The sequence below is a fragment of the Sceloporus occidentalis genome, unplaced genomic scaffold (genome assembly GCF_023333645.1).
Source record: "Sceloporus occidentalis isolate IW3139 unplaced genomic scaffold, rSceOcc1.0.p SCAF_5, whole genome shotgun sequence".
Classification (NCBI taxonomy): domain Eukaryota; kingdom Metazoa; phylum Chordata; class Lepidosauria; order Squamata; family Phrynosomatidae; genus Sceloporus; species Sceloporus occidentalis.
In genome coordinates, this window is record NW_028316985.1 from 56,161,432 (window position 1) to 56,174,328 (window position 12,897).

The window sequence follows — 12,897 nt, forward strand, 5'->3', positions numbered from 1 at the left end:
CATGTCCTGTTTTGAACATTGCATAGGCAACTAATTGGCCACTGTGTAAACAGAATGATGGACATGATAAGGCCTTTGGGTTGATCCAGAATGGTTCCGCATAGGTTTTTAAAGTTCGCCTATAATCTTGACATATACTGGGATATGTCCTTTTGTAGCCTTTTGCAAAACAAAATTCCAACATATATGGTAAGTTTTTGTATTGCCATTTAGATCATTGTTAGGGAGCATGTGGCTTTCCAAACGCACTGGACTGTACTCCCATTGTCTTTCACCTTGACTATTTTGACCAAGCCTGATGGGAGCAGTTTACCAACATCTGAAATGGCTTCAGATTATTTTCTTTTTTAAAAAGAATTCCTGCTTTGCATTATAAAATTATAGTTCAAGGTGACATGGCCTTCAAAAATGCTCCACAATCCACCAGCTGGAGATGACATTAAGCAGCTGTAGTCCATAATACTCAGTTGGCTTAAACAGACACTGCTGGTGATCACTTGATTAAATTTTCACCAAAATGTTCTCTTTATGACAGGTAATAAATCTAGCAATAATAACAAAGACAGACAGACAACCCTCACACAAGCAGGAAAACATTGTTGCTTACACAACAGGCTGGAGATAAAAGGGACAATTTTGGTAGTTACACAAGACAAGCCATGTAAACACACTTGTTTTCTTCTGAAGTTTATCATACTTCATGGGAATTCTAAAATGTTGGTAAATAGGTGTCTTTAGATACACACTTGGTTTCAGAAAATACTAATCAATAGCTGGGTATCCAAAGGAATAGTATCTCTTCATATAATTTTGCTGTGATACAAATTGATTTCCAAAAACAACAGTAAAAATGGTAACATACTTTTAAGCTTATAAATATGTTTACAATTTATATAATTTAATATAAATGGTATGACTATGAGTTACACAAGGCACTGTGCAAATCTGATGAGTCAGTCAAATCTATAAACATGACACAGAAGCATTATTACACTTTCCCTACAATATGCCCCCAGCAACTGGGATTCAGAGGCCTCGTGTCTCTCAACAGAGCATCTAGTTATTATAGCTAATAGGCACTAACTGGCTGACGCTCCATGAAGCTGTCTTAATTTCTTTAAAGCCTTCAAAACCAGTGACCAAAACTGCATCTTGAAGCAGGGAATTACAGTCCTCCCTCAATATTTACAGGGGTTAGGGGAATGAGACCCCCATGAACATGGAAAGATTGTGAATTAACTCCACCTCTCACTTAGAAGCCAGTTAAAGGGAAGGGTGAGCGGGGGAAGAGGAGCAGCGCTCCATGTTCCTTTTTCCTCACCCACCTGTCCCTTTAATTGGCTCCCTGACCCATCTCCTCCCTGATCCTTTCCCTGGGCAGCCCAAGGAGAAGATCAAGGAGGAGAAGGCAAGAGGTGCCTTGGCTCCTCTTAGACCCTTTTGCCTCCTCGATCCTTTCCTTGGGAAACCCAAGGAGAAGATGGGGAGGAGAAGGCAAGAGGTGCCTTGGCCCCTCTTAGATCCTTTGCCTCTCTATCCTTTCCCTGGGAAACCCAAAGAGAAGATGGGGAGGAGAAGGCAAGAGGTGCCTTGGCCCTTCCAGAGCCTTCACCTCCCCATCTCTCTCTGGACTGCCCAAGGAGATATTGGGCACTGAAAGGGAGGGGAATGCCCACATTAGCGACCTTTACCTCGTGAATAATCAAGGCCGTGAATATGGAAGGCCGACTGTATGAACCTACAAAAGTTATTACACCTTTTTTGGAAAAATCATTTTATTTAAGCTCTCCTTAATTCACTGTCACAATTTTATTTTTGAGGGTGATGTTTTACATACTTTCTTCCCAGTATGATTATTTTTATAATCTTCCAGCACCCTCCATTTGGTCCTTTTTCTAAATAGAAAAATCTCAAATAGTTTAGTCTCACAGGAAAGAGATTCTAATCTCTTACTTATACTATTTATTCCTTTCTGCATGTTTTCTATCTTTACAATATCCTTCTTGAGACAGCCAAGCTGATTTATAGATTTACTCTACTACAGATCTTTACAGATGTATAACACTTTTTTTTCTTTTTACTTCTTTTTCCAATAAACTCTGTTGGTGCACAGCACAAAGAAAACATGAACCCATGGTTATCTTTTCCTGTAGAGATATTGACAATTCAGACCCGCCTCAAGAGAGAGAGAGAGAGAGAGCGCAAATGGGAATAGATGAGAAGAGGAGGATACAATGTGTACACTGCACACTGACCTTCATTCATCAACTTTATGCCCATTTAATCCATCTGAAAATAGTAGTCATCCCTCCCAATTTGTGGACTTGGATTTTGTGGTCTCACCCATTCATGGATGGCAAGTGGGGAGGGGCAAAATGGTGTGTGCACATGAGAGCACACCACCATTGAAATCAATGGGGACTTGAATATCGGTGTTTTTCCAGATTCGCAGTGTGTGTGTGTGTGCATCCCGCGCAAATCAGGAGGGATGGCTGTATTTTGCAATTTATGGTAGATTGGATAAATAGTAAATATTAACTATCCAGCAAATTTTCAAACAAGTCCTGCTGTTTATCCAGAAAAATAACTGGTTATTTTCTGACATGCTACAATAAACACATACAACTATAGTGCAACATCCTAAAATAACTAGTAAAAGAGTTTTCCTTGTTCAAAGCAATTTAATATTTGTTGTTCATTCAATAGCAGTCCTCCAGGTTGCAGGACAAGTTGTATGGGATATATTTCTCAGCTTATGAAGTACAACAAAGTAGTCAACTGCCTGACTTTGGAAAAAAAGAAACCTAAATGATTTCTCCTAAGTCCCTTGTGTGACACCATCACCATGCCTGGCAGCTCTGGTTTATACATTTGGGTGTTCTGACAGGTCCTTGGAAAACACACATGTGGATCTAACCAGCCCATTTTAATGAAAGAGTGTGAAGCGTATGGGTCATTTTAAGTTTCCTACCTAGCAATGTGAATCAGAATGAAATCTCAGAAAGGCAAAAACTATTAAGCTAGAGTTCATTAAAATAACAGGTTATTGCTTTAAATTAGATCAACTGATGTTGCTTAATACTAATGCTGATCCAGTGATTAATAATTGTTTTAGCTCTTCTGTAGCACTAACACTGAAAAAATAAACATACTCAACAACCCAATTCCATTTAACAGAGTAATTTTGTAAGTTATTTCAACTGTACATACCTGGTCCAGTTTGACACCTTCTACCACTTTCAAAAGAGAAGAGATTGGAATCATAGCCATAACGTCGGAGACAGAGGTAATGCCATTTAACAGAGTCCCGTTTACGGGTATACAAAATTAGTTCTGTGTCTGTAAGTTCCATTATACCAGAACCCAATTCATTACCATCATCATCCACATTTATAACCTAAAAAAATGTTAAAAAATAAAGTCACAAGCTAGTATATGTAAGGCAAATGTAATTATAGCTATCTTTAAGACACGTACCTTACCAAATTCAACTGAACAAATATTTTATATATAAAATACTTACATATTAAACAAACAAGTCTGACATGGTGCAGAACCAATGCATAGTTCAAATATATTTTATTTTATTTTATTTCTACAGAAAGCCTGAGAGAAGTATACAATCCACCCCCTTGAATTACTAATGGTTGCTAGTGTTTCTACTTAACCACCTGGTGATTAATTACATCATTTTTATTTACTTCCATAAAGGTAAAAGAAAAATAACCCCAAAGCCATGTCTCTGGTAATCATGGAGGAATCCTACAATATCTATAACACAAGCACGAACATTCAGTTAATCAACCTAACAATTGAGAAACTAAGTCAATACAGAAGAAAAACAAGTTTACAGGAAAATCTATCAATCCTTAGAACTTTATCCCTTCCTTCCCTTCCCTAAATCAGAATTAAACATAAAGTGGCAAAACCCTTCAAAATTTTACCTTGAATTTGTTTCGATGGTTATCAGGGACTGTTTCTTTATCTGGACAGCTACAACAGCTACCCATGACTTCTTTAGAAGACCATGTGATTACTAGAGCCAAAGTAAAGAGATATATTTTAGAGACATGAAAGTGAACAACATAAAAGTTGCCTATATTTTGAAATACTCCACACAGAATAAACAATTATATATCAATGAGGAGACATTGTATGCATGTAAGTTATGGGAAATCACAGGACTGATTGTAGACTTGCATTTTGCTTGGAGTAGATCCACTGAAATCAATGGATTTCCCAAGTTGTAACTTGTCTGACTGACTTAAATGAGTGTATTTCAAGTACATCTAATTCTTAATGTAACACAATGTATTTTGTTGGAAACTGACATGTTGAATGTTGACAATTATTCCACTAAGAAAAATATGTGTGTGTGTGTGAGAGAGAGAGAGCTTCCTTATGTCTTGCTTTTCAACTTGTTGTAATTGGATGGACCGATTTTCCATGAAAGTTCATAGTCTATGTTAAGAATTGTTGGAATTTTATTCAAAACAGGAGTGTTTCACAGAAAACACAAAAAATAGCTAGGAAGAAACTAACAGTAGAATAACACTATTACAACAATGCCCCAAAGGAATGAAACCACAACTCAACAAAATACAGGATACATAATACAAAGTACTGTGGGAAATTATATATTCCAGTTAACTATATGGATGGAATAAAGCATACTAATGACAATTGGTTTGAGTCAAAAACACTGAAGGTCAGAAGAAACCTATACCATTATTGTTAACATTATATGCTGAAGATAAGTAACTATTCCTGTAGTAAATAATCCAGAAACTGCAGAAACTATGTCCATTGAGCGTCCTCTAGTCTGCACAACTTCTGTTTCAGCAATATGATTTCCACAAGTTCTAACAGACAACAGTCAATTCAATGGTGGTCATAGTAATGTAGCAATATAGGTCATGGAAACTGGAGGCAGTAATAGATAGGAAATGGCAGGAAAAGCTGTCTACCTCCAGATCGTTGTTTTTTTTTTGTGGTGGGGGGAGTCATTTCAATATTTCTTTATCAGTAATAATAAAATATATATTCCAGCTAAATATCAACTTCAAAAATCAATATCCAAGATGCAGTAGTTCCTAAAACTTTCCAACAAACTCTGAATATAAAAATTATATTATGAAATATGCATTATCCCTCCCAAATTAAATGTATTATAGCTACATAAAAAAACAATTCTTACCTCTCTTGAAACTAAGCTATTCCCCCCAGCATACAGTTAGACTTTAACTATGCTACCAAGCAGCTTTATTCATCCTGTCAGCAATGGTTTTCAGCTGGAACTAAATGTCAATTGAATACCTTAAAGGAGTATTACCTTTTCGATACTTCCTTGTATGAACTATATTTCCCATGGATTGAAACCCTAGGCATGTCTTAAAATGCTTGTAATACTCCTTGTTCTATGTATAATTCTTTCTTATAATTTCTTATCAGAAAGTGTGAACAATGAAGCCCTCTCCCTTCAGGCTGCTCTATTTTTTGCCTGAGAGATGATATGGTGGGGAAAAGCCCTGTCAGTCAATTCTTGTTCATAATGATCTGCAGCAACTTTATAGTGACTAACATTCTTAGAATTTCTTGTTAATCATAAAAACTGAGAATAGGGTAAATTGTTTTTTTAATGATGTGGATGACAACTTTAAAAATGAAACAAGGAATTTCTGTGGATTTATTGAAATTATGAACACTAATTCTAGAATTATCAACATATACGAAAACATCTAAAAATGGAATTTGAGATAAATTGAAAGTTGGTGTAGATTACTTGTTCGCACCTTCTGACAATCAATTACAAGACAGAATTATAGGATCACTGGCATTCAATCATGTTTCACATCACATTAACTATATAGTTTTTAAGCATTGTTCAAAATTTCCCAGATTGTGTTAAATTACTCATTATAGGTTTATGTAGAACAATGAAAATAAAAGATTCATTGGTACACACAGATTTTTTTTTTCATCATAAACAAGGTAATTTGATTACAATAGGTCACTTTAAATACAGACACTGTTCCTGTTATCAACAATGTTTGGAAATCAAAAAATTTACGCACCCAATATCAAAGGAATCTATCAGTTGAGTTAATTTACTACAGTCGGCCCTTCTTATACACAGATTTTTTATACATGGATTCAAGCATACACGGTTTGAAAATGTTAAAAAAAGTACAAATTTCAAATATCAAACCTTGATTTTCCATTGATTATAAGGGACACCATTTTGCTATGTCATTATATTTAAAGGGACTTGAGCATACACGGATTTTGTTATACACGGGGATCTTGGAACCAAACCCCAGCGTATAACAAGGGTCCGCTGTACTTGCAATTCTAAGAATGTAATTAATATTATTCTGTGTCTGTGTTTAAAGATATACTTGGGCCAAACATCTAGAAATTTAAAAATCAGAATGATTGAACCCAAGAGTAAGATTAGGAATGAAAGCCTAGATAGCCCTCTCTCAAAACGTTTGTTCAGAATAGTAATCTGTCAGACTCCTTAAGGGTTTGGTTTTTTGTTTGTTTTTGTTTGTTTTGATAGAACAGATTCAGTTCTGTCCCTTTGAAAGAGGTTCTTTACAAAACTTCTTCAAAGAGAGATTTTCTGGATTAAAAAACTACAATGCATTAAACCCAGGAGTTTAAATGAATGTTTAGATTTGTCAGGGGTTTTTTTTTTGTACTTACTTTCAGTTTAGGGTTACAACCCTTGGGAGACTTAGTATGACCATGAAGACAAGTATATAGGACAACAGGCTGTGTTCCTTCATTAAATTCAACTAGTGTTAGATTTTCACAAGTTGGTTCAGCCATACTTGGGTGGGTTACAGACCGCCCATTTGGGGCGGGCTGTACCCGCCCCTTTCCCCGGAGTATCGGGGCCTCAGTGGCCAGAACGGCAGCCGCTGAGGCCCTGATCCGCCGCTTTTCAGGCTGCGGGGAAGCGGCAAAAGGCTCCTTCCCCACAGCCTGGAAAGGGGTGTCCTTGGAGGCGGTGCGGTCGTGACGTCCTCATGGCGGTGGCCGTGTGGAACGGCCACCGTCATTTTGTGCGTGCGGAGCGCACACTAGGGTTAGGGGGTGCGGAAGCACTGCCCTTTTCTAACCCTAGTGCGCGCTCCGCACGCACAAAACGGCCTGTTTGTAACGGGCCTTAGTTTCCATATGAAATTAATTGTGGAATATAAGAGTTAATGTTTCTCCAATGAATTATACTGGTATTATGTTTCATCTAAAAATCACTGTTAATATGCAAGGTTAAATAAGCTCTATGGGTACCTGTATCATAATTCTGCACACCAATATGATTGTTTAAACTTGTATTTTTCTACAAGCAGTTTCAGTCATTCTAGGGTTTCAGTTCATGGTAGTTTTAGTTCATACAAGGAGCTTCTAAAGCATAGAAAAGGTAATGTTCCTTTAGGTATTCAATTGCCTTTTAGTTCTACCTTAAAACCATTGCTAACAGTAGCACTGCTTGCAAAAGGTAGCATACTCAAAGTCTATTTCCTAGGGGGAATAGCTTAGTTTCAAAAGAGGTAAGAATTGTGTTATTATTATGTAGCTGTAATACATTTAATCTGGGCGATAATGGGTATCTCATAATATCATTTTTATATTCAGAGTTTGGTGGAATGTTTTAAGGAAAACTGCATCTTGGAATATGAAAGTTGATATTTAGCTGGAATATACAAGAAATATTGAAATGACTTCAGAAAAACTCTGGAGGTAGTCATCTTTTACTACAGTTTCTTATCTATCTACCACCTACAGTTTCCATGACCTATATTGCTATATTACTTTGACCACCACTGAATTGACTGTTGTCTGTTAGACCTTGTGGAAATTATATTACTGAAACAGAAGTTGTGAAGACTAGAGGAAGCACAATGGACAAAGTTTCTGCAGGATCTGATTCCACTGGATTATTTACTACAGGAACAGTTACTTATCTCCAGGATAAGTAACTGTTCCTGTAGTAAATAATCCAATGGAATCAGATCCTGCAGAAACTAATCAGGATCCTACAGAAACTCCAGGATATAATGTTCACTATAATGGTATGGGTTTCTTCTGACTTTCAGTGTTTTTGACTCATACCAATTGTCATTAGTATGCTTTATTCCATCCATATAGTTAATACAAAGTATCCTGTATTTTGTAGTATTACTTACAATGTGGTTATATACAAAATAATATGGTCACTGTTGATAATTGTTGAGTTGTGGTTTTGTATGAGAATCCACTGATAAAGATCTTGTTCTCTGTTATCATCCACCTGACTTCTCCCATTGTGTATACTCAAAAAAACATGATGCAGATTTATACAAAAAAAAGACAGTCTTCCCAGGTATACTCACTGAAAATTATTTAGGCGGGTTACAGACCGCCATAAGGGACGTCCTTAGGACGTCCCATTTTGAAAAAGGGGCGTCTCTTCCAGACGCCCCTAACCCTATCATGGACAGAGTCCATGACAAATGGCGGCGGCCGTTCCACACGGCCGCTGCCTTATTGACGTAGCGGACGCTCTGCATCCGAACATCGCGCCCCAGAAGTGACACTACGAGTGCGCGACTAGCGCCTCGCGGTGTCTTTTCCGGGGCCCAGGAAGGAGCGCAATTTCCGCGCTCCTTCCTCGGAGCGTCTGGGAGCCGCGCGGTTTAAAGGCTGCGGTTCCCGGAAGCTGCAAACGGAGGCGGAGCCAGACCGCCGCTTCTCAGCGGTATGTAACCCGCCTTAAGAGTTTTAAATGCTGGGATCTTGAACTGAGCTCAGGAACATAATGCTAACCCAGTACAGAGTGTCTCTAAATTGGTTAGTTTATCTAAAATAAGCTAAAACAACTGAAATGTCAATGTGTTTTTCCCTGTTTTTCTAGGTTAGGGATTGGTAACCTGTACCCTGTGGGCTACATTAAGTTCCTGGGGCTTTTTGCAACTCCCAGCCTGAAACGTTCTTCAAGCCCTACATCACTCCAAAATTGCCCCAGATTTAGAGAAAAGCCTAGAGGTTTCCAGGAGTGGCAACAGTATCCAGGACCCACCCTGAACTACTGCAACTTTGCCAAAACTGCTGAAAGGAAGATTATGTTCCAATTTCATTTTCAGCTGCTTGTCTGCTGATAATAGGCTGGATTTCAGTTAGTGCAGCCCACTAGGGTGGGAACAGAAAGCTGTCCCTCTTCCTTCTGCAGTTGCCCACTCCCGTACAAATCATTATAATGATTTAATGCAATTGGTACAAAGAAATTTGTGCTAGAAATGTAATTTGCATAGCTAAACTAAAGCCAGATCTAAGAATACTCCCAAAATACAAATCTTGGTCCTAAAGATATATAATGAACGTCAACCCCATTTGGAGCTGGACAGCCACTGCTTCTTGAAACCAACTGAAAATATCAATACCTTAAATAAGGTTGTGGAATTTGAACCAGTAATTACTGGGAGAAAAGAAACTCTTTAGAACCCTTTTTCTGCTAAGTTACTTTCTGGAAGGAAAAGAAATTACTTTTTGGTAATTGTCCTTTGAACTACTTGTGAAAGATTGCCATATTTGTTGAAGAGGAACATTTGACAAAAGGTAAATATACTCACCTAGATTTGGCCATCAATATTCCTAGCCTCTGGTACAGCATCAGTATTTCTGTCATACTTCAAAACACCATGTTGCCCTTCTGCATAATCACTTGACCTAAAAATGAAAAAAACAAAAGTGTAATTTGTGTGTGTGAGAGAGAAAGAGATGATATAAATTCAAGAAAGGTCTTTTGCACTGAAAACTGGTTCTGAAAGTGAAAAGTTTAAATGATTGATTTCTGTAAAAGACAAGTTTGCACTTCTAGCTTGGCCATGTGATATTGCTTTTCTATTCTCCTTTGAACATGTCCCTTGCGCTCTCTCTCTCAATCTCTCAAAGCAATCGTACAGAAGCAAATAAATATTGGCATCTTATATGGGAGAGGTGGTGGAAAAACTAAAGTCTAGAAACCCAGAATTCATTCCTATGGGCTTTAGATTTGGATGCTACTTAAAGGAATACCCTTATTACGTAACAGATTTTCTTCATTTATCTAACACTGAACAGTGCAATGTTTACTCTATAAATATAATACATTTTAATTGTATGAGTTATTTAACCAGAACTATCACTTAATCTTCAAATTGCTACTTAATTCAAGTGAGAAGCTGACTGCAAAGTTAGCATTAGATATTACCAAGCTCACTCCTGTTCAGAGAAGAATCAGTAACTGCTTTTCAACAATTTGTCAGGTTTGAAATTGATCATTCATCTGAGACATGAGCAACTCCTTCAAGGCAACAAGTAAATGGCTAACTGAAGGCAGTCAAATTACAAGTGCAGCCAGGTCTGAGTTGGCAGCATGTGTACCTGATGAGAACTGCTACTGTTAGGTCAGATTTCATATGTCTAGATTATTGAGCTCTTAGAATGGGGCTTGCACCTAGGACACAACAGAAGGTTTATGAGGCTTACACAACATTGGCTTTAAAAATTACAAATAAAAAAAATCCTAGAAGAATAAAGAAGTCCACCTGCTACCAAAATGACAATATATGGTGCCAAGCAAGCTTCCCAGGGAAGGGGATGCCATAGGTGGGGTGCCATAACTGAAAAGGCACTCTCCATGGTCATCACACACCTTAATTTAGAAAGTGGAGCACTCATATTAAAGAAACAAGTACAGCCAGCCTGCATAGTATGCGGGCTTTGTTTACGTGGCTTTCAGCTTATGTTGAAGCCACACTACAATTAAATGAATGGGGCACATGCCTGTGGTGTGCACAATGTGCCACGCCGTATGCATGCACTCCATTGTTTTCAATGGGGCACAAGCATATGCACTTTCCCCTTATACGGGGGGGGGGGGTCTGGAACAGATCCCCCACATAAGGGAAGGGCTGACTGTAATGATTTCAGAGAACTGGCAGACTAATACAGATAAATTTAGGAATAGTGCAGGCACAAATTGTTCCTCATTTTTTTAAAAAATATAACAATTTACTTAAATTGGATTGGACAAATTGAATGTTGTTGGACTGGACAGCATCCCTCACTACTGGCTATGCTGGATGAATTAATGAGAATTCAAGTCCAATATAATCTGGAGCACTGCATGATTCCTATCCCTATGTTTAAATTAGTCAATACTTTTTTTTTTTTTTAGATAGGGAAGGAATACAACATTTTGTAATGTACTATAGATAGTCATAGGTCCAAAACACACTGCAGAAATAATCGAGTTTGAGACCGTTTTAACTGCCCTGGCTCAGTGCTAGGGAATCTTGGGAATTGTAGTTTTATTGTGGCACAAGAACTCTGATAAAGGCTAAATGTCTCCCAAAACTATAGTTGCCAGAATTCCCTAGCACTGAGCCAGGCTGTTAAAGCGGTATCAAACCAGATTATTTCTGCAGTATGGTTTGGACCATAGTGAGCATATAGCATTGATACTATAAAAACAGAAACTTATTCCTAGAATGCATATTTCCCTCTTCTTCCTACACATTCATTTTTGTTTTTTATGCTTTTCTTCTGAAGACAAATTGTAAATGCCTCAAACTTTGTAGGGTTTACATTTGTACAAGATTTGTCAAGAAGCAAGAGTATAATAAACAAAAAGATGGTTGTTCTTTTAGTCACAGCCTAAATTAAACAGAATTGAACATTAAATCCCCCAATTGTATTAGCAAAAATAAGGTGTTACACTGAAGAACTAGCTTTTTTATAAAAATGACAAAGTTACATTTTAGATATCATTGTGATAAGTAGACAACTCATATTTCTTTCTTGTTGTTGTTGTATGCCTTCAAGTTGTTTCTGACTTATGGCAACCCTAAAGCAAACCTATCATGGGGTTTTCTTGGCAAGTTTCCTCGGAGGGGGTTTGCCATTGCTACCCCCAAGGCTAAGAGTATGTGACTTGCCTAAGGTTGCACAATAGGTTTCCATGGCTGAGCTGGGGATTTGAACCCTGGCCTCCAGAGTCATAGTCCAAACTCAAACCACTGGCTCTCATTTACAGTGAATAAAAATATGATTCTTCAAGAGCAACACATCAGCAGCAAACAAAACCTTTTAAAAATGTATACATGAATGTCTTTCCAGTCAAGCCAACTAAGGGCTCTTGTTCACTATTGTCTTGATGGAGCAAATAACTTCCTTAGCTTTTTAAATATTAAGTGGCTTAAGCAAAGATTGGTGAAGTGTGGTCCTCCAGATGTTTCTGGACTGCAGCTCTGAGCATTCCTACGGTGACAAGAACTGAAGGGAGCTGGGGTTCACTATAGCTGAAGGGCTCCCCTTTGCCCACTTCTGGTTACTGGAAGGAGAAAAGCTTCTAAAGACTAATGACAGTGAAGCAGATGTTTTTGAGTTAAGGAAACGAACTGTCTCACTCTAGTCATATCTCACAAAATCCAAACCTAGCCACTAGACAAGCAGTTAACTACTAACACTGTCTTGAACATAAATTTTAAATATTTGGTTATTTAAAGACTAAAGATATACACAAACCAAACAACCTACTAGGGCACAGTTAGATTTGCTAGTTTTTAAAACACCAATTTCTTACATTAAAAGAGCCAGCAAAACACAAAAACCTTGGTGCTATAATGTTCTTTAAGGAACATTATAGCAAGGAAAATGCTTAAACGTGTAATGCAGAAACTGAGTGAAGTTACAAAAAGGGTTTTACTAAGCTTCAGAAATAAGTGGCACAGTCGCCTATTTTCAAAACATGAAAGACTACATTTAGTTTGGAACTTTATGAACACATTCTTCAAATGCCAGTAATATTAAAGGTTTCAGATGAGGCAAGACCTTGTTTCCCAACCTTAACATCACAGTTTAATCCCT

At 37.7% G+C, this 12,897-nt stretch overlaps 1 protein-coding gene across 2 annotated transcripts in view; it reads right to left on the reverse strand.

The window, feature by feature from the left end:
* Window positions 1-12,897, reverse strand: part of FRS2 (fibroblast growth factor receptor substrate 2) — a 51,858-nt gene that overhangs the window by 9,865 nt on the left and 29,096 nt on the right. For both annotated transcript variants that reach the window (XM_089524139.1, XM_089524140.1), the window contains exons 2-4: window positions 9,618-9,714; window positions 3,945-4,036; window positions 3,211-3,397 (exon numbers count right to left, since the gene is read on the reverse strand). In XM_089524139.1, the coding sequence (XP_089380265.1) occupies window positions 3,211-3,397; window positions 3,945-4,010 (253 nt within the window). In that variant the 5' untranslated portion in view covers window positions 4,011-4,036; window positions 9,618-9,714. The remainder of the gene's footprint in view (window positions 1-3,210; window positions 3,398-3,944; window positions 4,037-9,617; window positions 9,715-12,897) is intronic.